This window comes from Lagenorhynchus albirostris, chromosome 3 (assembly GCF_949774975.1).
Source record: "Lagenorhynchus albirostris chromosome 3, mLagAlb1.1, whole genome shotgun sequence".
NCBI classification, from domain to species: domain Eukaryota; kingdom Metazoa; phylum Chordata; class Mammalia; order Artiodactyla; family Delphinidae; genus Lagenorhynchus; species Lagenorhynchus albirostris.
The window spans coordinates 66,868,931-66,896,400 of record NC_083097.1 but is presented as its reverse complement, the minus strand read 5'-3'; the positions used below and the strand labels follow the sequence as shown (position 1 = coordinate 66,896,400).

The 27,470-nt window shown below is 35.8% G+C and overlaps 1 protein-coding gene across 2 annotated transcripts in view; it reads left to right on the top strand.

Moving 5' to 3' along the window:
- The window catches only part of EDIL3 (EGF like repeats and discoidin domains 3), a 431,555-nt gene that overhangs the window by 112,700 nt on the left and 291,385 nt on the right, over positions 1 to 27,470 (top strand). For both annotated transcript variants that reach the window (XR_009539865.1, XM_060146146.1), the window contains exon 2: positions 17,058 to 17,186. Coding sequence is in view for 1 of the 2 variants with exons in the window: in XM_060146146.1 (XP_060002129.1) it covers positions 17,058 to 17,186 (129 nt within the window). In the remaining variant the exon portion in view is untranslated. The remainder of the gene's footprint in view (positions 1 to 17,057; positions 17,187 to 27,470) is intronic.

The window sequence follows — 27,470 nt, the reverse complement described above, 5'->3', positions numbered from 1 at the left end:
TTAATTTGCAAACTGTCCCAGCCCAATGACATGAACCATAAAGAAGAGCTATATACTATTTGTGATATTCTAGATTGGGATAATATTTTTGAAAGGCTACTAAGCAATATCAATAAAATTTTTGAAGCAAACACCTACTTCTATGGTTGTAGTCCCAGTATAAGTGCCATTTCTGTCAATTTGTGTACAACAAACATAAAAGAGAGTACTGATTTGTAAATTTCAGAAAGGACACAAAAGAATGAGCTAACAGTGGCTACTTCTAGGGTTCAAGAATGAAACGCAGGGAAGGGGTCCAGTTTCACTGTTTTTCATGTGGCTATCCAAGTTTTCCTAGAACATATACTGTTTTTAGAATTAGGAAAATAAATGTTGAATTTTACCATAGAATGTTAAAAAGTGGTGATTAGTAGTTCAGGGTCCTGAATTATATTGCCAGGGTTCAAATGCTCTGAATATATAGGCAATTGTTTTAATTTTTTTCTAAAAATGAAAGTGCTTAGATCACAGTAGGTGATCAATAAAATGGAGGGGTTACCATTATTGTTATCTTAAAACCTAAGGGAAAAACTTTATGTTCAGAGCATGTTTGTATACAATACAGACTGCATCAATAGAATGAGAGTGATATCAGTGTCTGAAATGTTAACTGCATTTTTAAAAATCTGTATGCTCTTATACTTAAGTTTTCAATGATGAACGATTTTACTTTCATATGTAGGTTTGGCTATAACAGGGATTCAGAGGGGACTTATGTTTACATGGAGAAAAAGCACAAGAGATTCTATTCCTTAAAATATCCTTCAGCACTTGAAGAAAAACAATCATAAGCCACACAGACCAGAAGTCATTCATTACTCCTGTTATTAGCTCTATTTTAGTGATTATTAATCTACATCTGTCATTAAATAGGAGGGACAATGACCTCTTTCTAGGCAAATTACTGCTGATATATGCTACTTCAAGCTTCTAAAAGCTTTATTTCTATTGCAAGTGTTTTGTTATTTTCAGGTAATTGTTTGTCATCATTGTATTTCTTGTGATACGAGAGCTTATACATAAGTTCATTCAAATGTAAATATATGAGATTCTTTCCCCATATATATATATATATATATATAACCTACTATAAACCAGATATTATTCTAGTACTTGCTATCATTGACTCAAACAATCATTCATATGTTGTTCATCCACATAATTTTCCAAGAGGCTGAAATTATCCAAAGATGAGAAGGTAGGCAACACACAATAATACTAAATAATTGGCCTCTAGTCAGAGAATGAAAAGAACTTGAAAAAGATAAAGAACTTGAAGTGGTGAACAGAAAGGTGAAGGAAAACAAGGGCAAGGAAAACCATCCCAACACGCGTAGTTTCTTATTTCTGAAGCCATGCTGACTACATGTGAATTTATTTTGCCATTGTTATTCTATGCCTTTAGGTAAATTCTGGAACTTTAGTAAATTTTAATTTTTCATATATAAAATGAGGCTTATTAACAATATCAGCAAAGTTTATCATAGGGATATTATGAGGATTAAGTGATATAATACACATAAAGTACTTAGTATAATGTTTGGCACATAAGGCACAAAAATATTAACTAATATTACTATAAAATAATGAAATGTTCTAACAGATCGGCTGAGTAGTGGAATGAAAAATATCAAAGGATATATGAAATATGGAAATTTAAGGAAGCAGGTAATTTGTATCCGAAAAAAAAAAAATTCAGGAACAGGTTGCGCGATTTTAGGACTAAGGATAATTATGTCACCAAGACAGTTATGTCAAAAGGGAGCTCTATGAGGCTTGGGACAAGGAGTTTCCCAAAGGTTTATGTAGTTTGAAGCCCCATACCCCAGATTATTCTAAACTGCATTTATACCATTCTTATATGAGAGTCACTGACAAAATTGCAGAGACAGTAACTCAGCCAACGAGAAAAGGGAGACAAAGTCAAAGCTTCACTAATAGCAGAGATAAACTGATGCTGGATTCTGAGCCCTTGGCCAGAGCTGCATAAAACCCTCCCATTTCAGATCAGGGCTGGTTCAGGGACTGGGAAGGTGCTGGTAGGTATCAAATGATCACAACAATGAGGACAGGAGGAGTACAGAGATTGAATACCAGGTAAGACCTCACACTGTGTGATCCAAAGCAGAATCCAGGCTATTGATAAAATAGAGACAGTGGGTTTTTTAATGCATTCAGTTTCTCAAAGAGTTGTCCATTTCTGTGCTTAGTGGCTTCTTTTAGCAAGTCACATCTCTATTTGGTAGGCCAGAGGGATAACACTGTCTTACTTCCGAACTATTTCCCTGGTCCTTTTTAGTATAAAAGCACTAATATTCTAAATGGAGTTCCATTAAGGCATCTAGAACTCCTGAAGAAAGGGCACTTTACTTTCCTCCTTACAATCAAGCTGTTCCCTAGAAAGATGCAAATTGGTGTGCTAACGGCAATAACCTGATACCCGATGAAAACTGGGAAGATAGCAAGAGCACCCACAATTTCTGACTTCCACTGAGTTAATTGTCAGGAACTCCCCTGCCTTAAGAAAACACATTGGCCATATAGCCATTAAATCTGAATAGCAGATTCCATGTTTGTTAAAAGAATTAAAGAGCTCATTTGTTGTCATGTTTATCAGGAAGCTGTCTACAGAGAGTGGCCTATCAAAAGTGATAGGCTAAGACTGTTTTGTCTGTGGATAAAAGGTATAAATTCTGAAATGTGAGAGATTATCTGGAATTAGAGCATTCAGCAACTATTCTATAAAGTGTTGTTTTCATGTGATAATATTGCTGTAAAGGGTGAATATGAAATCATTCACTTTTTACAAAATTTAATCAAGATCTAAATCAGACTTTTAAAATATGACTTACATTCTGTAAATTAGATAGGTGTGTAGCTCACTTATTTTTAGTTGAAGGAGGACTAGCTTTAATTTCTGTGATTTCTTTTCTCCACCCACCAAATGGATGAACATATATAGTCAGGGTCAGTGGCACAGTTTATAAGCATGTTATGTAATGAGATGATTGACTACTTTAAACATTCTAGCAGTGACTAGTTGGGGCTGCCCTTAAAACAGTGAAATATATTGCTTCAGCTTTTACATGCTGTAGTTTGAAACTATCATTTTACAGCTGTCTTAAATTATGACTTTTTAAACGAAGATTCTAAATAAAATACAAAAGTAGACTTTGCAAATTTTTTCTGTAATTTTAACATGGCATATCCTTTCTACCTGGGAAAAAAAAAGATTAAATGGGTTATTTAGTGATTAATAAAATGTCTCATTGTTTCTTTGGGTCACTATGCTTAACAGGTGATCAGTGTAGCCAATTTGTTTTCCTACTCATTTTCCTTGGAGGTTATGTTTCTATTGTGGCCATGAGGCTCTACATTTAGAAAAGGAAGAATTCACATTCTAAGATCTAAATAATAAGGCAATGTGAAATTTCCACCGTTGGACATGGCACTGGATTTCATCTTCTTTGTGTCACCTGATTGTTTTTGTAAAGTCAGTGTGAGTTTGTGTGCTTGACAAAGATTGATGGACTAAGTGTTATCATCATGAGGTACTGCATTATTTATATAAAGCAATCAAATTCTATCTTTTAGTTTGTCCTTTGCTGTCAACTGAAGAACTACGATAGTCTGAAAGAACAATTAACTGGGCTTATAATTTTTGCATAATTATAAAAATATATAATCTTAGAGCATAAAATTCAATAAGCTATCTTATTTATGCGTCTTTAAAAAACAAATCCAAAGCAGTCAGGTGTCACTCCTTCGTTTTGTTGACCTTCATCACACCTATCTGGTAAAATAACAAAGCTGGATCAGGGTATCTCCTTCCTGTACGAGCACTAGCTGTTGTCCTCTAACCAGACACATGGTTGGGTACATGTTGCAACTATCAGTTTTTGACTCCAAGCCCAGCTGGGCCCTCAGTGCTTTCCCTCAATCTTTTTTTCTATGCTTTTCCAGGCAGCAACCTTCTATTTACTGCAGGTACATATTACTTACTTTCTACTCTTCTCAACCCTCTAATCCCATCACATTTTCACCAGCCCTACTACACAGAGAAAACACCAGGTAGGAGCTCCCTCAGTTTGTCTAACAGCATCTACAAGCATACGGGCATCCAGGTGAAACTTCATATTCTGTCATCTCCCTCCACACGCCAGAGGTAATTCCTTCCACATGTACTCTGAAGCCCACCCTTCATAGTGTTTTCTCACTCCCTGCTCTTCTGAGTATTCCTTCTCTATGGCATCTTTAACTTCTTCTCTTCTGGTAGCTGCTTCCCATCAGCACCAAACACTGTCAGGTTTCTGCCATCTTAAATACACTTCCAGCCCCTGTCTCCCACCCCATTTTCATTTGGATAACATTTTATTTGAATAACACTGACTATATGCCAGGCACTGATCTTTGGCACAGGGAGAATTTGGTGAATAAGTTGATTCCAAACCTAAGAGAGTGTACAAGGTAGAAACATGTGTCTGCTTCTAGACCATGTTTCCAAAAACACCTCTCAGAATTTTTGTTTAGACTCCCATGATTTAAAAGATCAAATTTATGCTAATTTCTCTATCTCTAAACTGAATCTTTCTCCACAGGTTCAAATTCATAATATCAACTTCTCACTAAATATCTCCACATGGATGTCTATAGACATTTCAGTCCAAGCATTTCCAAAAGAGAATTCATCATCCCCCTTCACCACCATCCCCAAACTTGCTCCTTAGACCATATTTTCCATCAAAATGAAAGGCAGAGCTTTTTGTTAAATTTTGATGTATGAGTTTCCTCCTTTGTTCTTCTCTTTCTTTTCAACCATCACATTGGATCTATAAATTTTGTCTCTCAATATGTCTTTTGGAAGTCACTTCTCTCCATTTAGTTTTTAGTACTCTGATGCAAGCTGGCCATCCCTTGTGTCAGAGTAAACTTTGCCTCTTCCTCACTGGTCTGTCACCCTTAGACTTTGCCTCCTTGTAATCCATTCTCTGCATTGCATCCAGGGTGAATTATTTGAAGTTCAAATCATGTCACCCTCCTGATTAGACCCCTAAATGGCTGTCCTTTATGCTCAGGAATGCCCAGACTCCTTAGGAGTGTCTTAAAGACACTGCATACCCTGGGCAATGCCTATTCTTCAGTCTTATCTCTTGTCATTTCTGTTTTCTCTCTTCTCTCTAGCTAAAGGCAGTTTCATCCTGTTTCTTAAGCCTACGTACTCTGGCTCTTCTCCCTATGTCTGCACATGCTTTCCCCTCTGCATGGTCTTTCTGGTCCCACCCCTTTGTCTGGCTGGTTTCCGCTAATCCTCTTGTATTAAATTGGAGATCACTTGCCTTGGGAAGGCTTCCTAACTCACAGTGCTGAGTTTGGTGTCCCCTCTTGTGCTCCTTTGGCATCAGGCATTTCCTTTTTCATAGACCTAACATGTAGTGGTAACTACTTGTCAACTTATTTGTGCCTTTTGTTAGACTCTAAAGAACAGGTAATTGTCTGTCAGGGGCCCCATAATATGTGCAGCAATTATCACTTAATGTCATGTAAATGGACTTCAGTTTATATTAACTAGACAGATATTCTTCATAGGTAGAAATAATATAGTCAAAAAACACTTGGGAATTCCATTATATGGTTGAATTTTCTGGTGATTTATGAAATCCAGCTAAGTATTCTATGGAAATTCAATATACATTAGTAGTATTATCTGTTCTATTCTCCCTAACATGCTGTGCGCCTTTATTTTCAATTTGCTGATTCTAGTTTCCTGCAAATATTTTTTTCACAACTCATAGTGAACCAACAAAGAAAGCTAGTCTAATAAATTTCTTTCCTCTTTTGCCTTCCTCTCAACTGAAGGTAGGAAAATACAAACTTCCTTCCTTCCTTCCATCCATCTCTCCTTCCTCCTCCTTTTCCTTCTTTCTTTCCTCACTTTCTCTTATTCGTTTTCCTTCTTCTTTAATAATTGAAATCTTTGGATGAGCTTTAAAAAATGTGGAGGGCTGGGTTCCAACCCCAGTGATTCTGATTTAATTGGACTGGGCATCAGGAATTTTAAAAGCTCCCCTGTGATTCTAATATTCAGCAAAGTTTGAGAACCACCAGATTAGATCATCTCTAATGTTCCTTTCAATTCTAAAAACTCTAGATTTTGTTATTTTAAGGGACTCTCCGGAGTGTTTTAAAATACAAAATATGCCAACAGACTTGTTTTCAAAATGTAGAGCCCAAAATATCTTTGTCTTTTCAAGCAGTTAGCCTTGATTAAAGCTGTGTGTTAAAGGATGTATAATTCAAATAGTCAACACTCAAAATTATTGCTGATTTTCTTCTAATTCTATTCAGTACTGTATTTCCTTAGCAGTAAAAAGTTATCTGAAAAGAAAAAATGTCTTTAAAACCAGTGGGATAAACCACAGGCTAACAGCTAAGAAACATCCTGCTTTAAATTAGCTTTAGTATGGCTCAGTGAATCTACAAAGTTTCTTTGTTCATTCATTAGATTTGTGTCTTCTATGACTGCACCGTGGTCATTTGGGGGCGCTGTGAACATTAAGGTGTAGAATTGGATGGTCTTTTATTACAAGTATGTCTCGTGATTTTCTGGTAAAATGACAGATCCTCTCAACGTGAATAAACTTATTCTTATTGGCTTTTTTAATCTTATTTCCTTCTCTACTCTTCCAAATTGCAGGATGGTCTGAAATATCAACTAAAATTTAGTTTTAAAGCACAAATGAAGCTAACAATCACATCATACCTTTTGAATTGTATTTTTTTTTTGAAATTTATAACTGGACACATTATCAAGCTTTAGCTTGTGAAAGAAGGCTTTAAAATCAAAATCTATTCATCAGATTCATTAGAGCATACAACAAATAAAATTTCAATATTCAGCATAAAAGCTGCCTCAAGAGACACCAAAGTAAATTGAGAGGCCTGTTGTTGATTCAAAGTGACATTTATTTTGTTCTGTGCAGTTTCACTGGCAGTAAGTCATAAGGGTGCTAACATTTTCTGTGATTTTTACCGGGTTGAGTATGCAAATTCTCATTTTAACTAGTTATTGCTCACTTGTGTACTAGAATTGGCTCATTTTGCCAAGTACTCTGTTTACAGGTTGGTTCAAAATCTAGCTTGTGCGATTGAAGACAAAACTTTTATTTTCTTTCCGTTTTTAAATGAAATGATAGTATAGCTGCCAAGTTCAGTAGGAGAGCAATAAACTGAAGATGAGGTTGTAGTACACAGACCTGCATTGTCCTGGTTGTGGAGCATGAATTTAAATGGTCTCTTGTATCTCGTTGTGGCTTTGACTGTGGTTTTGATTTGCATTTCTCTGGTGATTAGTGATGTTGAGCATCTTTTCATGTGCCTGTTGGCCATCTGTATGTCTTTTTTTTTTTTTTTTTTGGAAAAATGTCTACTCAGGTCCCCTGCCCATTTTTTAATCAGGTTTTTTGTTTTTTTTTTTTTTTTGATATTAAGTTGCATGAGTTCTTTATGTATTCTGGATATCAACCCCTTATCAGATATATCATTTGTAAATATCTTCTCCTATTCAGCAGGTTGTCTTTTCCTTTGTTGATGGTTTCCTTGGCTGTGCAGAAGATTTTAGTTAGATGTTGTCCCATTTGTTTATTTTTGCTTTTGTTGCCCTTGCCTGAGCAGACATCTCACCCCCGCCCCCAAATATTGCTAAGAATGATGTCAAAGAGCTTACAGCCTATGTTTTCTTCTAGGAGTTTTATGGTTTCAGGTCTTGCATTTAAATCTTTAATCCACTTTGAGTTTATTTTTGTATATGGTGTAATAAAGTAGTCCAGTTTCATTCTTTTGTATGTAGCTGTCCGGTTTTCCCAAAACCCTTTATTGAAGAGGCTGTCTTTCCCCCATTGAATATTCTTGCCTCCTTTGTCATAGATTAATTGACCATGTAAGCTTGGACCTAGCAGGTGTTATGCTAAGTGAAATAAGTCAGGTAGAGAAAGACATATACAATATGATTTCACTTAACTGTGGATCTAAAAAGCAAAACAAATGAACAAATGAAACAAAACAGAAACAGACTCATAGATACAGAGAAGCAACTGGTGGTTGCCAGAGGAGAACAGGGTGGCAGGATGGGTGAAATAGATGAAGGGGATTAAGAGGTACAAACTTCCAGCTATAGTATAAATTAGTCACAGGGATATAACTGTACAGTGTAGGGAATATAGTCAATAACATTGTAATAACTGTGGTGACATATGGTAACTAGACTTATTGCGTGATCATTTTGTAATGTATAAAAATATTGAATCACTGTGTTTGTTGTTCACCTGAAACTAATACAATATTGGATGTCAATTATAGTTCCATTAAAAAAGATCAAAAAGTAAAACAAAAATATAGTCTCTTTTACTTTACCACATATAAATATGTATTGTAATATTCTTCACATTTAATTTGCAGAGATGTTGAATTAAACAGTTCTTGTGTTAAATTAAACAGTATTAAATTAATACTGTTAAATTAAACAGTATTGTGTTAAACAGTATCTTGTGTTAGTGTAGTTACATGCTTGAGAGATATGTTACTACTTTTTTGTTTTTAATTTTACATCTGTATACCAATTTTTTTTTCAGAAATGAACAGAGGGCAGGGATGAAGGTACAGACATATTCTAGGTGGCTTCTAGCATTGCTAAAGGAACAGAGAAAATGGAGATGCATGCATTCATCCAAATAAATTATTAATATATTTACAATACTATGTAAATACGGGAGTACATTAGCAATACTGTGTAAATATATTAATATCTAAAAAAGATATCAATATATATATACACAAGTACATTAATATGTAAATACAATAATATATTTTCAGTAGATGTTTGATAACATAGGAAGAATAGGCTTAGCAGAAATGTCCTTGATTATCATGAGGACAGAGAATTAAATGTAGGGCTCTAAATTATAACTTGGTTCTTACTAAAACTGTGTTGCTGACAAAATAAGTTTAGTGACACTTAGTTACTGTGTTCCAGATACTCGGCCTCCTTCACATTTCTTGAATTCATCACTGTCTTGCCTATCAGTCGGGCTACACACTTGCCGTTCCTTCTGCCTACAAGACTCTTCCTTAGGTTTTAACATGACTAGCTAATGTTCATCCTTCAGCTCAAGTGGCACCTCTTCAGAGAAGCCTTTTTTGACTGGCTATCTTAAGCAACCAGTTCTATTTACAGCCTTTTTCATCCAGTTTTCTCTCTACTCGCTGACCCACCCCACCCCTAACATGGCTTTTATTACAGTGGTTAATACCTTGCTTATTTATTTGTTAAGTTTTTCATTGTGCATCCGCTCCACTAGACTATAAATTCCAGGAATGCAAGAGCCATATGTCTTCATCTAAGCTGCATTCCCAATGTCTAATGTGGTTGCTGGAATATCAATAATGATAACTGGATCAGTGACCCTCTAATCTGTGAACTGGAGATAGGCAGTAATATATAAAGAAAACTGAGTGCATACACCATCCAAGAGTTTATATATCAATGAGAGAAATTAACTGTTCTATCCACCTGATTCCCAGAGTAGTGCCAACATAGAATTTTCTCCTTTACTTGGCATTACAAGTTGCACGATTGTATACTGAGCTCACAGAAAAAACACAACCACGATCATAATGATACAACTTTTAGTGTTTTGGGGTTTTTTATTTGCATTGTCTTGGGCAGTGCTATATATTTTATAGATTCATACACACTTTGCAATCCAGGCTAAAAGCTCGGGCAAATTGATAATAAAGTGAAATAAGACAGTCCCTGAATCACCTTGAACAGGAGGTGACTGGCAACAGGTGGTGGGTCAGTGAGAAGAATGAAACGGACACTGACCACAGACAGGATGGTTCCAGTCCAAGCAGAACCCTGGAGAGCGGGGGAAGGGGGTGGGGAAGAGGAGGCAAATGGGAAGTTAAATTTAGCCTGCAGTGATTTCTTGCCCCTGGGAAAAACAGTTGCTTCGTTCTATTGCCAAAAGGCAAATCGGCATCAGCTTAATTTGCCTGAGTCTGCCATAAACTGCAGATGGAATCATAAAACATAGTTAGATTCAAATTAAACACATCTGTCCTAATCTAAAGCAGGTGAGGCCAGCCAGCCAAGATGCATCAAGGTATAACACTGCACACAGATTACAATATGCGGAGGTATATGTTAGGAGCCTGCTGACAGTGAAATAAAGAACCATGAAAGCGTGTATTGTCCTCTTTTCCTTTCCTGAGCCTGCCTTCTTGTACTGGTTGCCATCTTAGTTTTAAGACTCAACCAATACATCCACTGGGAAACAAACAAACAGACAACAAAACTTGAAATCCAGAAGTCTATTGCATTTTAATCAGGATTCTTACCTAAACTGATGCTTTCTCAGATTAATTGAAATGACAGGGAATCAGAAGTCCCTACAGTGCATTTTAATTAGACTTGAAATTTTAGCCAGAGAGGGTTTGTTGCTACTTAAGGTATCCACCTACATTTGTACCACCCACTGAGGTAGTGGGTGTAGAGAGAAAAAAAGCAGGCTAAGATATGATGGTTTTGACAAAAGTAACTATGTAACTTATCCAAACCAGGACAGTTTTGAGAGTGAAAGGGGACTATGGTACCAGTGGAGGTGCATGGCTCCAATATCCTTTCAAGAAAGAACAAGCTGTTTGGCTGCAAAGAATGTAATTAGCTTCCAGTGACCTTCTTCTCTAGCACTTTCATGATCCCACTTGAGCCTTATGATTGAGCCTTGAGCCTCCTCCAGCCAATGATTGAACACAGGAAGGGCACTAGTGCCTGGTCATTTCTGCCCTTGGGGGATTCCTCTAAAGTGTAATCTTTGCTCTGGAGCTCCCTGGTAGATTGGCTAAGACTTTGTCAAGTCTGCACTATGGACTGAGGCTCCCCTGCTCAATCCTCGTTCAATAACCGCCCTCCACCCTTTTCACAGATGTCAGATCTGTATCACAAGATGAAGGCTTTTCCTGCCCTTTTCTGCTTCCTCTCCATTTTATCTTTCCTAGGCATTACTTCTCAATAAACTTGATGTACTCTTTGTCTTTGTGGAGAACCCAACTGACAAAGGGGTGCTATTGATAATTAGGTGTGGGGAAACAGATATATAGCACAGCCTCTAATAACCCTAATTATATTTGATGGGCTCTGTTGTGCCCATCAAAACTTTGTTTTTTGCTGACATTGTCCATCTATCACAGGTACATGTGGGAGACTTTAATCTCAGGCAGACCTTGACATAATAGACCCTAGGTGAATAAACTGGGTATTCATATGGTAGCGGATAGGACCTATCACTATTTTCCTCCTTTTTCTCTCTTGAAGAATCTTCCTTCTTTTTTCTCACTTATTTGTTAGTGTGCCCAAGGACCTCTCCTCCCCTCTCCTTTCCTCTCTGCTCCACTCCCCTCCTCTGCCCTCCCTTTAATGACTGTCATTGGAATACAGTATTCATGTCCATACTTAACAATCCCTGTTTTAGCAAAAGCTCTCCGACTGCTTATCTGCTTATTCAATAGCTTTATGAGACATTTTCATTTTGAATATTCCACAGACTTCTCAAACACAATAATTCCTTTGACACTAACCCCATTATATTTACTTATGAAAGATGGCCTCGTAGTCATACAGACAGAAGCTCTAGAAATCAACCCAGATTTTTTGCTCTCCCTCAACCCCACATCAATTTGGTCACAGTGTCATCTTGATTCTACCTGGTACATTTTGGTCATACCTATTACCTCTTTTCTATGTTTCAAAAAGACAGTAAATATCAATACTGGGGATAAAATATGAGTTTTCACAAGTATTAATTTCTTAGAAATAAGTAGTAAGCAAAAAGAAGGAAAAAAATGTACAAGTACAAGAGAGAAAACAGGTCAGCTGAACAGCAGCTGGCATCTACGAGATATAATGAGAGGTGAACAGATTGTCCTGTCTCATTTTGACCACAGAAGCATCATATGACTGCCACACATACATGGTAGAAAACCGATTAAGTATTAATACCAGAAAGGGTAGCACAAGTACCAAGAAAGTTTTCTTAGGACACCAAAACTCCCCGTGATGATGGGATAACCAAAGGGACCAGACATTGTGGCCTCATGTGACCTTGGGTAAGCTCACATCAGTTAATAAACTTTGCAGGAACCTGGCAGTAGGAGTGAGAGGGATCAGAATGAGAGATCTTGATTTTGGATAAATATATATAGTCTGTATTCTCCAGAACCTCTAAGATACTGTTCATCCCTTGCCTTTCTCCTGTAGAGATTGCTTCTGTCAGTGTGAATAAATCAGTATAAACATCTACAATGTTACTTGATCTGTTGCAATTACTACAACAACAGATCCTGGTCTGGGGAATGTAGAACTCCTCTTTTTGTAGTATGCACAATGCCAGAAATATGACTGACATCTTATCAAATAAAGTTTGAGTGTTAGTACTGATCTTCATACAATGAACAGAGTTAGAAGATGGCAGTGTTGTTAGTTTGACTGTACAAAGCTGTGCTGCTTTGCTCACACCAAAGGCAGAGAGGCAGGATCACACTTTTAAACTGGTAATTGGCTCTTTCTAGAAAATCTCAACAATAATGCCTTGTTTCTAATGGGGGGTAGTGATCTGGGAGGACTTTCATTTCCTATTTTATTACCTAGTATTTATTAACTGGATTGGGTTTAAATGGTGCCTGCATTGCTTCCCCTGCCCACAGCTATCTCCAAAGAGGATTAAGAAAATCCTCATTATTTTTTGCTGGGACTTCAAAAGATTAATGCTTAGTCCTTCTGCCATCAGCCTAGACTACTCCATTTGATTCAACACAATGCTGCCTGAGTCATCATTCCAGAACACAAATGTGATAATATACTTTCCCATATGTAAAGTCCTTTTATGATTTTCCAATGCTTACAGATAAACTTCAGAATTTTTTGTACAGCATACAGAGCCTTTACCCTTCTGAGCTCATTTCTCTCTACTTATCATAGATGTCTATGCTTTAATTATAGTGGCCTACTTGAAGTTCCTGGAATAAGCCATGATCTTTTTCCTTTGTATACGTTATTTTCTTTGCCTGGAATGTTGAGCATATACCCCCTTCCTCTTCTGCATCACCTAACAGTACTGCATCTGTTTAGAAGTCTCCTGTGGTCCTAAGATTTGGATTATGTACACTAATCACAGCTCTTATTACTATGTGCTGTAATCATTCCCATTTTTTTAATCTCCCATAGTGGGCTCTGTACTTATTGATTGTAAGGACTGTCTTAATTCTTTATGGCTAGCACTTACCTCAGTACCTATCATAAAATGGGTGCTCAAGGAATAGATGGATGGATGGACAAATGCATGGACAAATGGAGGGATGGTTGAATGGCTCACTAGCTAAATATATAAAGAGATAGACAGAGAGTCTATTGAAATATCTTTACCAGTCATCAACCTCCATTTTCAAAGGCACTCTATAGAATTCTGCCAGGATAGTCTTCTTAAAATAGATCTGACCATGTCAAACTTTAAAATATATGTTAAAAACATTCATTGGCTCCTCATCTTACAAATTATGATGCCACTTTTTAATCTTCCCTGATCTGACATAGATACACTTTCTCAGCCATTGGCAATCAAAGACTCCAGGGTCCAGCCATGCTAAATTCTATAGTATTAAAAAAAAACATATTCATTCATTCATTTATTCACTTATTTCATGACTCCATTTTCTAATATATGCTCCAGTGCTAATGTAGTATTTTTCTCTATCATGTTAATATAGTTAATGACTTGCTTTATAAATTTAACAAATATCTTAACCTCCATTTTCACTTTTCTAAAATTTTAAAGCAATTACTCTGGAAAAGAGGTGAAATAATTCATGGGAAAGCTCCTATAAGGGAATAAAGTTCCTAAGAAATACCAAGCAGTAAGGAAGTTGGGACCTCACTGCTTTTTTAAATTTTGAAAAGCCTCATTCCCTTTTAATCCAGGAGGTGGAACCTTCACCTATAAAGCTCTCTTAGAAACTATATGGGCTTTTCTAAATCTGATTCACATCCTCTTTGTGCAATAAAGCAACACCTGTGAGGGGACCTTCAAGATGGTGGAGGAGTAAGACCCAGAGATGAACTTCTCCCCACAAATACATCAAAAATACATCTACACATGGGAACAACTCCTACAGAACACCTACTGAACACTGGCAGGAGACCTCAGACTTCCCAAAAGGCTGGATGACATGATACTATACATAGAGAATCCTAAAGATGCTACCAGAAAACTACTAGAGCTAATCAATGGATTTGGTAAAGTTGCAGGATACAAAATTAATGCACAGAAATCTCTGGCATTCATATACACTAATGATGAAAAATCTGAAAGTGAAATCAAGAAAACACTCCCATTTACCATTGAAACAAAAAGAATAAAATATCTAGGAATAAACCTGCCTAAGGAGACAAAAGATCTGTATGCAGAAAATTATAAAACACTGATGAAAGAAATTAAAGATGATACAAATAGATGGAGAGATATACCATGTTCTTGGATTGGAAGAATCAACATTGTGAAAATGACTCTACTACCCAAAGCAATCTACTGATTCAATGCAATCCCTATCAAACTACCACTGGCATTTTTCACAGAACTAGAACAAAAAAAATTCACAATTTGTATGGAAACACAAAAGACCCCGAATAGCCAAAGCAATCTTGAGAAAGAAAAATGGAGCTGGAGGAATCAGGCTCCCTGACTTCAGACTATACTACAAAGCTACAGTAATCAAGACAGTATGTTACTGGCACAAAAACAGAAATATAGATCAATGGAACAGGAGAGAAAGCCCAGAGATAAACTCACACATATATGGCCACCTTATCTTTGATAAAGGAGGCAAGAATATACAATGGAGAAAAGACAGCCTTTTCAATAAGTGGTGCTGGAAAAACTGACACCTACATGTAAAAGGATGAAATCAGGGCTTCCCTGGTGGCGCAGTGGTTGAGAGTCCGCCTGTTGATGCAGGGGACATGCCCTGGTCTGAAAGTATCCCACATGCCATGGAGCAGCTGGGCCCGTGAGCCCTGGCCGCTGAGCCTGCGCGTCCAGAGCCTGTGCTCCACAACGGGAGAGGCCACAACAGTGAGAGGCCCGCGTACCAAAAAAACAAACAAACAAACAAAAAACAGATGAATGGATAAAGAAGATGTGGCACATATATACAATGGAATATTACTCAGCCATAAAAAGAAACGAAATTGAGTTATTTGTAGTGAGGTGGTTGAACCTAGAGTCTGTCATACAGGGTGAAGTAAGTCAGAAAGAGAAAAATACTGTATGCTAACACATATATATGGAATCAAAAAAAAAAAAGGTTCTGGTGAGCCTAGGGACAGGACATTTATAAAGACCCAGACATAGAGAATGGACTTGAGGACATGGGAAGGGGAAGGGGAAGCTGGGACAAAATGAGAGAGTGGCATTGACATATATACACTACCAAATGTAAAATAGATAGGTAGTGGGAAGCAGCTGCATAGCACAGGGAGATCAGCTCGGTGCTTTGTGACCACCTAGAGGGTTGGCGAGTGAGGGTGGTAGGGAGGTGCAAGAGGGAGGGGAAATGGGGATATATGTATACATATAGCTGATTCACTTTGTTATACAGCAGAAACTAACACAACATTGTAAAGCAATTATACTCCAGTAAAGTTGTTAAAAAATAAATAAATAAAGGCATGCCCGTGACTCTCTGATCCCTGTTTTTCACTCCAGACTTAATCTACTTTGTGCTACTTTGTGTATTTTAAGGTTACTCAGGGATAACACCCTTAAGATTTCTAGAATTCCTTTTTTATTTAGCTGAGAGATTCTTTCAGGCTACACCTGAATTATATGAAATGTTTTCACAAAGGTTTTGTAGCTACATCCTTCATTTTATATTTATGTTGAGGCCATCTTTCTGACAAAGCTCTGGATTTGATCTTTCACTGGTTTGAGAGGCTGAAGTTGAGAAATTATTTTCTATCACAAGTCCTGGTGCCTCTCTATTCCTTTTTTTTACTTTCAAAATCATCAGTTCTTTATTTAGCATGTCTCTTTCTTGTAGTGCCTTATCAGATACAGCTATTAAGAGTCAAGTGACACTTTAACATTCTGACTACAAATCTTATTACTCATATACAGAAGTTTATTAGGTACATTTTCTATCACCCAAGTATCCTCAGGTGATAGTTTTACCCACTGCTTCTCTCTATGTAGCAGGGAGAGCTCCTTTTCTAGACTCCTGTAGCCATTCTTTCAGTGCCTTTCCGGATTCCATCTGCCACCAGTATCAAAACCAAGGCCACATATTTTAGGTTTTTGTTACTGCACAACTTGTTTCTCCTTCCTCCCATGTTTCTCTCAGCTCTCTCAAGCAAGAGAGAGATTTTATTCTCAGGGCGGTTGCAGGGTTCTAAGAGAGGAAGCAGAAATATTCAAGTGGTTTTTCAAACCTCAGCTGACTTCAGGTCTCCTAACATCCTATTGGCCAAAGCAAGTCACATGGACAAGCCCAGACTCTAGGGATCAAGAAATAAACCCCACCCCTTTATCGAGAGAAATTGCAAAGTTACAGAGCAAAGCGTGTGGATATAGATAGGTTATTTATTGGAATAATTAATAAACCAGTCAACCACATATATTTCAGTTAATCTTCTTTAACAAATTAGACAATATTTCATTTACATGTAATGAAGGGACCCAACCTGAGTAAATCGCTTTTAGTATGCAATTCAACATGCAGTGTTTGAATCGTAAAATTTAATTTTTACCATGTTACATACCATCTCTCTTAGAAGCACATGGTTTCAAATGGGTCTTTCCTGTAAATATAAATAGTATGGTGACTTTACCAAAGGAAGATGAGTGGGGTATGTGAAATAATACAGTTCACTCCCTAAGGCAAGAAAAGTCAATATCTGTTTCTTTGTTCCTCAGGTGATATTTGTGATCACAATCCATGTGAAAATGGAGGTATCTGTGTGTCAGGATTGTCTGATGATTCCTTTTCCTGCGAGTGCCCAGATGGCTTCACAGATCCCAATTGTTCTAGTGTTGTGGAGGTTGGTAAGTGTAAGATTTAAGCATTTCAATAGTTATCCTCTTTGTTTTCATGAGTGACTGACAAATTTGGCTGTCAGTGCATTATGGGTACTCTGTATAAGATTCTTACGTGTTGCTAATTAGTTTACTTCTCTGTAGGCCTCTTAATTTTAACATTTTTATTTTATATTTAAAGTATATTTTTATTCATAGTGCTCTCAAAAAATTTAAAAATATATTTTAGTGATTAACATTATACTTTAAAGGCACTACATGTACTACTTGAATATAGTAAATTTATTTTTCTAATATTAATATATATTTAAATTTCATTTTCACTGGAAAGCAATTCCCAAGTCAATTTATTCAAGTTAGATAGTCACTCTGAATAAAATAGAACTTATTTTAGTGATTGAAAATATTCATCAGTATTTTGTAGCTGTTCTAATCATTACTTTTCTAAGATTATAAATACATGATGAAAGAAAAAATATTCTAGCTGCATTGTTCTTCAAAGTCTCAAAAACACGCTTGGCAAATATTAGTCAGTGATCACATTTCAAAATGTTTTTCATCTGTGAAGTACTTCATTGGCATGTATAGTTGTGGATTCAGGGTGGCTTCCATAATTTCCAAATAGTTCTCCATTAAGAAGATATCGGTACTTTAAATAATTTAGCACTACATAAATTTGTATAGAGGTTTTTTCTCTGATTAAAAGTAATACCATGGTTAAGTTGGAAGAAAATTTTTTTCATGTCAGTAAAAGAAGAAAAAAGTGAACTATATCTGTTCGATATAGGGAAACCAAACATGTATTGGATTAAAGCTCAGTCAGCCAGCATAAACCTTGGAAAAGTCAGAGATGTCCATAGCTTTTCAAAAATAGTTTTGAAGAAGAAAAGTAGTTCTGTCTACAGGAAGGGATCAGTGTGAGTTACTCACCATTGTATCTAATGCACCTAACTAGTTCCTTTATGTGCAGTAGGAGCCTAATACCCATTAACTTGGTTGAATGAATGAAAGAATAATTAAATAAAACCACTAACCAGCCATTTTTGGCCACTATTAATTGCATTTTAGTGTGCTTTATTTTTTAAATGTGTTTTCCTTGTATTTTTATGTTACATTGGTATGAATGTATTACACTCGAAAAAGTTAATTATATTATTGCTGAAAAGTACTATGTTCATTTGATTCATTTCAAAGACAATTCTCTTTTAAGGCTTTTATTAACTTGCTGTTATTTTCGGGGATTTGATTCAGTGCCATAGAAATAAAACTGTTGTAACCACTTTGACCAAGTCTCCAAATATGTACAGTGAGTTTCAGAATTTAATATGAGAATTCTATCCTCACAAAAGTCTATATCTCTGAAGAAAATTAGAATGATAAATATTCCCAACAGGAATATATGAATAGCATAAAAAAGAGTTATATTTTAAGCCCACTGACCCCAAATCGGCAGTGCCTTAGATTTGCAGTATATAATGTTTTTGTTGCTACTTTGTAAGAACCAAATCTGGAACTGAAGAGGCAAATGTGTTTAAATAATTAAGAAACCATTATCTTTATAGAATTTTGAAGTAAATACTTGAATACTTCAGGCCATATTTTTAAACATTAATTCAACATTTGTCATTTTATCAGAAGAATGATACTATAGGCTGCAACACTTTAAAAACTGAACGTACTGCCATATTCCTCTTAGTTCAATGAGACTTTGAGAAATCAAATGCTTATAGAATTAAGTTTTACTTAGATTCATTATTCTCTGTTATTAAAACACCTCACATTTCTTCTACCTCTTTGTTAACTCTTGCATATAATCAGGGAATACTAAGTATTTATTGAATAAAAATACTTAATAGCAATGCTTTAATATCTAGCCTACCTTATTTTTTCGTGTCTTTAAAACTAATTATTGGTACAAAATATATGAACATTAGATCATTAAAGACAATCCTGCCTTTTTAATTTAAAAAAATCTACCACTTTTCTGGAACATTTCTGGGACATTGTTGTTGTTGTTTCCCTGCTGTTGGGTAGCACCAGTGCAGAAGAGCAGAGTGTAATGCTAGAATTTTATACCAGAAAAACCTCAAAAGCTATAGGTATTTTGATATGATATCATAAAAGACAAAAGAGTTGAACTGTCACCATTGCTGTATTTTTACTTTAACATTAATCCTCGCAAAGATGGAGATATGCTGCTAGCCTTTTGAACCATATATATTTTGTGATTATGTGAAGTTCTAAATCACCTTATTAAAACTTGCATTTTGATCTAACTTTAAAAATTATTATTACTCTATACTACAATCAAAAATATACTCTACTGTAGTGCATTTGGAGAGGGAAATTTCAAACATATGCTACTCTCAGAGATAAAAGTTGATTCTTGATTTTACCTCAAAATTCATTAATTTGCAGTAGCCTTATTATAAGTTCTTGATGCTACTTATTTCAAAGAGAGCCTCATCCATTTTTGGACTTTTACTCTTCCCTCTCAAAGCATCTAGTGTCAGGTAAGCACAAAACACTTTACTCCCTTTGTGACCAATCCTCACATCACTTACATTCCTATGCTACCTGTGGAAGTTTGGAGAAATTAACTTGCTCAGATTTGTGAACTTCATTCACTAGGCAGCATTGCTCTTCTTTGTACTTAATTCTTGATCTGGCTGTGTACTCCAATATCCATACTTTATCTCTCTCTATCACTCCCTGTCTCTTTGTCTGCCCACCCAGCACACCCCTTATACAGACATACCTACAGACCGTGATGTTCTCAGCCTCTTAGAGTTATGAAAACTCACTTCTGATATCCACAAAAGGCAATAGGAAAGCATCTCTATGAGCAAAGGGAAGGAAAAGAACCTAGTTAGCATCCTCTGATTTGAAGACATCAGCCAGATTTACCAGTGTTTGCATAGACGTGCAGTGGACAGTGCAACCTTCTCCAGGGGACTGGTAGATAAGCACCATGTGGTTAAGACCCTAATTACTCCCCAGTTACTTGCTCACGTTCTTGAATGGCACTGTGTAGTTTGGAGCCAAATGTTGACACATTTATTTCATAGAAAAATTTCTATTACTAGTGAACATTCTAGCATTCATATATGGAAACCTTGGGAATTATTAAATTGTCCAAGTTCCATGGTATAATTCTCCTCTGTATGCTATCAGAGTATTTCTGTAAACTAATAACAAATATATATTTTAAAACTCAATTGCATAGTATATTAATGCAACCAAAGAGGGCAGAGTAAGTGATTGACTTAAAAAAAATAAAGTCTTAGTTTTCATTTATTCTTAAACAAATATTTATTTAGCACATGACTAAGTAGTAGTTACCTAATGGTAGAGATGCATTGATAAACAAATTTACAGGAATTACTGTTTATCTAGGAAAGCAGATAAATAAGTAGATAAATATGATGGGTATTGTAATAGGAGAAGTAGATAGAGCCATTAGAATAAAAAGCAGGTGTCCTCTTTTAAGCTAGGTGTCAGAGAATGCATGCCTACCTGAAAAAAATAATATTTTGACATAATTCTAAAAAATAATTTTAATCTACCAGGCAGAAGGCTAAAAGTATTCCAGACAGAGGAAATAATTTTTAGGAAAACCAGGATATAAGAAAAGTCATAATTCCATGAACTGAAAGAAATTTACTGTGGCTTAAAAGTGGAGAGACATGATGGCCATTAATGAGTCTGGAGTTGGTGATGGTGGCAGATTCTGCAGGGTTGCATGATGTTTTGTGGAATTTGGACTTCGTTCTAAGAGTGATGGAGAGGATTTGTACTTTTGGAAGATCACTGTCACTGCAACATGGGGAAAAAATTAGAGCAGAGTATGGCAGGGGACAATTTGTAGTCTACTGCAGAGACCAGGTCAGACTTAACGATCTTAGCCTGGGTCAGTGTAGTAACAAAGAGGATGGAGAGGAGTCAATAAGTATTTAAAGGATACAACAGATAAATTTTCATGACTTATGGGGTTACTGGATAAAAGGGGTTTGCATAAAGGGAGGAGTAAAGAAGAAACATCTCAAATTTCTGGCCTGAGCAACTTGGGGCCATTTACTGAGACAGTGAAAATTGAGGATACACTGGATTGGAATGAGTTGAGTATTTCACATACTGAATTTGAGGAATCTGCTAGACATTCGTAAAGAAGTCCGGCATAGATTTGGAAGTCATAATTATAGAGACAGTGATTTAAGCTCAGGGACTGTATGAATCTGTCCAGAAGCAGAATAACTTGTGAAAAGAAGAGAGGACCAAGAAATGGAAACTGATGAGAGGTTCATCAATAATTAAGCAATAGGTAGAGAAAGTAAAAGCTATAAAGAAGACTGAGGAGGAGTAGTTAGGGAGATAGAAGAGAAACCAGGAAAGCATTGTGCCCCCAAAGTTAAGGGTAGACAGGAATGGGTGGTCAACAATGTCAAATACTGTGGAGAAGTTGACCAAGGTAAACATTTACATTGATTACATGTGACTTATGGATAATCTTGCCAAGATCAATTTTGCTGGAGTTATGAGGAAAGAGCTAGGTTGTGGTACATGGAAGATTTAGAGGAAATTTTTTTAAAGTAGCTAGGAATACAGGGGAACTTCCTCAACTTGATAAAGAATATCTATAAAAAACCTACAGCTACCATCATACTTAATGATGAGAAATTCAAAGCTTTCCCACTAAGATCAGAAACAAGGCAAGGATGGCCCCTCTCACCACTCCGTTTTAATATTGTACTGGAAGTGCTATGTGATGCAATAAGGCAAGTAAAGGAAATGAAAGTATACAGATTGGAAAGAAAGAAATAAAACTGTCTTTGTTCACAGATGACATAATCATTTAGAAAATCCTAGAGTCAACAAAAAAAAAATCCTCCTGGAACTAATGAGGATTTATAGCAAAGTTGCAGGATGCAAGGTTAATATACAAAAGTAAATCATCTTCCTATATAACAGCAATGAGCAAGTGGAATTTGAAATTAAAAAACATAGTACTATTTAAGCTAGCACCCACAAAAATTAAATAATTAGATATTTAAAACTCTGATGAATGAAATCAAAGAAGAACTAAATAAATGGAGAGGTATTTGTGTTCATGGATAGGGAGACTTAGTATTGTCAAGATGTCAGTTTTTCCCAAATTGATCTATAGATTCAAGCAATCCCAATCAACATCTCAAGAAGTTATTTTGTACGTATCAACAAACTGATTCAAGAGCTTATATGGAGAGGCAAGAGATACAGAATAGCCAGCAGAATATTAGAGGAGAAGAGCAAAGTTGGAGGAATGATATAATACCTGACTTCAAGACTTACTGTAATGCTATAGTACTCAAGACAGTGTGGTATCAAGAAACAATAGACAAATAGATCAATGGAACAGAATGAAGAGTTCAGAAATAGATATATATTAATATAGTCAACTGGTCATTGCAAAGGGACAAAGGAAATACAAGGAGCAAAGGGAGTCTTCTCTACAAATGGTGCTGGAACAACTGGACATTCACATGCAAAAAAATGAATATAGACATAGATGTCCTTCACAGAAAGTTAATTCAAAATGGACCAAATGTGTGTGTGTGTATATATATATGTGTGTGTGTGTGTGTGTGTGTGTAATATGTATAACTGAATCACTTTACTGTACAGCAGAAATTAACTCAGCATTATAAATCAACTATACTTCAATTTAAAAAAAATGGATCATAGACCTAAATGTAAAGTGCAAAACTATAAAACCCCTAGGAAATAACATGAGAGAGAATCTAGAAGACTTTGAGTATGAAGATAACTTTTCTAATACAACACCAAAGACATAATCCATGAAAGAAAGAATTGATAAGCTGGGCTTTATCAAACTTCTGCTCTGTGAAAGACAGTGTCAAGAGAATGAGAAGGTAAGCCACAAACTGGGAGAGCATATTTGGAAAAAACATAGCTGTTCTCCAAAAAAAATCTTGGCTGTTCTCGAAAATATACAAAGAACTCTTAAAACTCAACAATAAGAAAGCAAGCGGCTTGATTTAAAAAATGAACCAAAAGCCTTAAAAAACACCTCGCCAGAGAAGACATACAGATGGCAGATAAGCATATGAAAAGATGTTCCACACCACGTGTCGTCAGGGAAATGCAAATTAAAACAATGAGATACCACTACACACCTATCAGAATGACCAAAATCTAGAACACTGACAACGCCAAATGCTGGAAAGCATCTAGAGCAGTAGAAACTCTCATTCATTGCTGGTGAGAATGCAAAAGTGGTGCAGCCATTTTTGAAAATAGTTTGGCAGTTTCTTACAAAGCAAAACATACTCTTACCATGTGATCCAGCTATCATGCTCCTTGGTATTTACCAAAAGAAGTTGGAAACTTATGTCCACGCAAAAACGTGCACACGGATGCTTATAGCAGTTTTATCTGTAACTGACAAAACTTGGAAGCCACCAAGATGTCCTTCAGTATGTGAATACATAAATTGTGGTACATCCAGACAATGGAGTATTATTCAGCTCTTTAAAAAATGAGCTATCAAATCATGAGCAGACATGGAGGAAGCTTAAATGCATATGACTAAGTGAAACAGCCAGTTTGAAAAGACTACATACTGTATGAATCATAGATGACCTTCTGGGAAAGGCAGAACTGGGGACGGTAAAAAGATCAGTGGATGCTGGGGCAGGGTGGTAGGGATGAATAGCAATAGACCAAAGATTTTAGGGCAATGAAAATACTCTGTATGATACTGTAACATTGGATACATGTTATTATGCACTTGTCCAAACCCATGCAATGTACAACACCAAGAGTAAGCCCTAATGCAACCTATAGACTTTGGATGATTATAATGGGTAAATGTACGTTCATCAGTTGTAGCAAATGTACCATTTTGGTGGGGAGTGGTGATGATGGGAGAGGTGCTTGTGCGGCGTCAGAGACCATATGGGAAATCTCTTTACCTTCCTCTATTTTGCTGTGAATCTAAAACTGCTGTAAAAAAGTAGTCTTTAATTTTTAAAAATGACTATAACAAACATTCATCAATTTATTCATTTATTTGCCCATCCATCAAATATTTAGTGAGCACATACTATGTGTTAGACACTCTTCCTGGCAGTGAGGATATGACCATTAAAAAAGAGGCTTTGCCTTCACAAATCTTCTAGTCAAAAGGGGAACTAGACAGTAAACTACTACACTTATCATGGTAAGCTCTATTAAAAAGAAAGACAAGGGCTTCCCTGGTGGCGCAGTGGTTGAGAGTCCGCCTGCCGCTGCAGGGGACACGGGGCTCGTGCCCCGGTACGGGAAGATCCCACGTGCCACGGAGCGGCTGGGCCCGTGAGCCATGGACGCTGAGCCTGCGCGTCCGGAGCCTGTACTCCGCAACAGGAGAGGCCACAACAGAGAGAGGTCCGCGTACCGCAAAATAAATAAATTAAAAAAATAAAGACAAGTGTGAGGTAGAATAAAAGGAGGTTATTTTTGGATAGGACTATTAGGAAAGACCGAAAGGTTGATGTTCTAACAGAAAGAGCTAAGATACTTTCACTGCATACAGATGGCAGATGAGGACAGTAACTAAAGAGGGATTTGGGCCAAGGGGGGTTTTCCTTTAAAATAGAACTATAATGGCATTATGATTCAGAAATATGATATAAAACCTAAGCTTGTGTTTTACTAAGAATAAACTAAATCAGATGACTCATATAGATATTTTAATGATATTTAGCACACGCTTAACCTACTAAAACTATCATTCTGGCAACAGAGGACATAAACATTGGAATTTTGTAGTAATTTAAAATCCATCATCACTTTTAGAAAGATTTCAAAGTACCTGTGTTTCTGAAAGTAGTTCAGTACAGGGAAACAAAGCATATAATTTCATTTCTAGTTCTTCCTCTTTATCCTGTCTGTCATTTCATTGGCTTCTAATCAGGTTTTTTCTAAATATCCTTCTGCTTCCATTTCATTATGAGAAATTGGTTACATTTGCCCCAGAAACACGAAGTATCTCATAAAAACTAAAAAAAATAAAACATACACACCAATTTCCACTGTACATCTTGCACCATGAATAACCATATTCATGTTTATCTTTTAGAAGATGACCAGTGTCAGAATTTCAAGTATTATAGTAGAGGCTGAGTCTGTCTAAAAGACTTCTTGTTAGTGAGCGTGAAATATCAGAATATTGATAAGCTTTAAGTAGATCTCTTGGGTAGAGTGAGGCTACTTTTAGATTTCTGAACTTTGGTTACCAAATGAGAGATTTGGTAAATTTCAGTTAAATTATTCATATATTAGATGAAATTATGAGTAATTGTCAGGGTTTTTTTTCCCCTTAAGATTACTTCTTGGACTAAGGAAAGATAGCTCATGATTGAATCCATATTTCTAGAAATTATAATGAGAGCTATTCTGCATATACTAAAATAGTTTCTCAAAAGCTGCTAGCCATGGATGATAGCTTAGAAATTTCTCAGTCAATAAGAGTCAAAGGCATTTATTTTCAGAGTTATGTTTACTTACTTTTTTGTTAATAAAAATGATTAAATATGTGTTCTTACAAATAGAATTGTACATTTAAATGACAGAATTAATAATTTAAGAGAAATGTTTTGCCATTTATTTTGCATATATTATAGAAAAATAATTTTGTTTTATATATATTTAAATTTCTATAACATAGCTTATAAACCAGCTTATTAATTTTAAAGTGGTTCTAATTTACTGTTAATAATAATAATCAGAGTTTGTTAGCTTGCAATTCCAAGCCCTAATATTTATATACTAACCTCAGAAAACACATGTATAACATCAAAGGACTTCAGAAAATATCAAGAAGAGAAATCCTCTCTTGCCCAGTCAAAAGATGAGTGCCAATTTGTGGTAAGGCTTTTATTTTCAGGAAAAGACAACAAATTAATGTAACAAATTAATTCTTTTTTGTTGTATACCATTTAAACCAGAATAAATACTTCGTGAATGAAGCGATAGTAGATGTGTATCATTAAGCTTGTTCTGCTTAACAAATCACAAATTTAGAGGCTTTAAACAACAATTCATCTCAAAATTCTGTAAGTCACTTAAGTGGTATTCTGGTTCACTGGTACTGGATAGTTGAAGATGGCTTGGCTAGTATGGCTTGTCTCTGATAGATCAAGCTTCCTTACATAGTGGTGGTGGGAAGGTCCCAAGAGCAGTGAGAAAGATCAAATCACAATTACAAGCACTTATCAAACCTCAGCCTGTGTCACATTAGCTAACTACAGTTTTGATGGGAAGATTTGCCACTTCATGTTGCAAAGGCGAGGATGCAAGAAGGGAAGAATTTATAGCCAGTTTTATAATTTACCATAGAATGTTAGTTGCTTTTCTTTTTATTCGATTTTTTAACAGTTTTTATTGGCAGTGCAAAAAGTTGGTAAACATATAGATATGTTTGTGGATATTTATGTTACTAGTTATGAATACAAAAATTTTAGTAACACTGATTTTTATCCAAAAAATCCTCTATTTTTTATAAGGGAGGAAAAAGTAAAAACTCTTTTAAAAGGAAAAGCTTGATTATTTTCTGTTTATTTTAGGGAAATACATTGAAGAAATTAGAAAAGTGAAAATGCAAAGTGACATTAATTTTTCCTTTTATTCAGATTCCAAATGGAGTGGCATGAAATTGGTTGTGGCACTACCAAAATGTACAATTCTGCATATTTATGAAAAGTACTATTTTAAAGTGATAGGCTAAATGACATATTTAGCATTAAACTCTGGGAAATTTTTCTCTTCCAATTTAGTGGAAAAGAGGTCTACAGGAGACTTGCAAATGACTTATAAAATAGAGAAAACATGCCCAACAATCTTTAAAACCTTCTCTACTGTTACTTGGTTTTATCTTCTTCATTGATTTTTCACCATTAATCTATTGCTTGATTTTAACAATTATAGCTATTGTTTGTTTCCTTTCAGTTGAATTAAGTACCCATCAACCCACGGTATCCTAAACAGAGCAAGTCATTTAAAAATAACATTGTTTTTAACCAATTGTGACAAGGTGTTAAAATCTAATCATTTCAGGGAAATTGATATGTTGCTGGAGAATGAACAAAATCTTCTTCCTATGATTACAATAGAAACAAGAAAATGAAAACATAATTTAGGTTGAGTTGCTAAATACCATTAACAGGAAGAAAAGTGAACAGTGTGTGCATTGTTTTTATCTTGACATAGCCAGCTATATTTAAGAATTTATATTTTACATAGAATTATTGATTT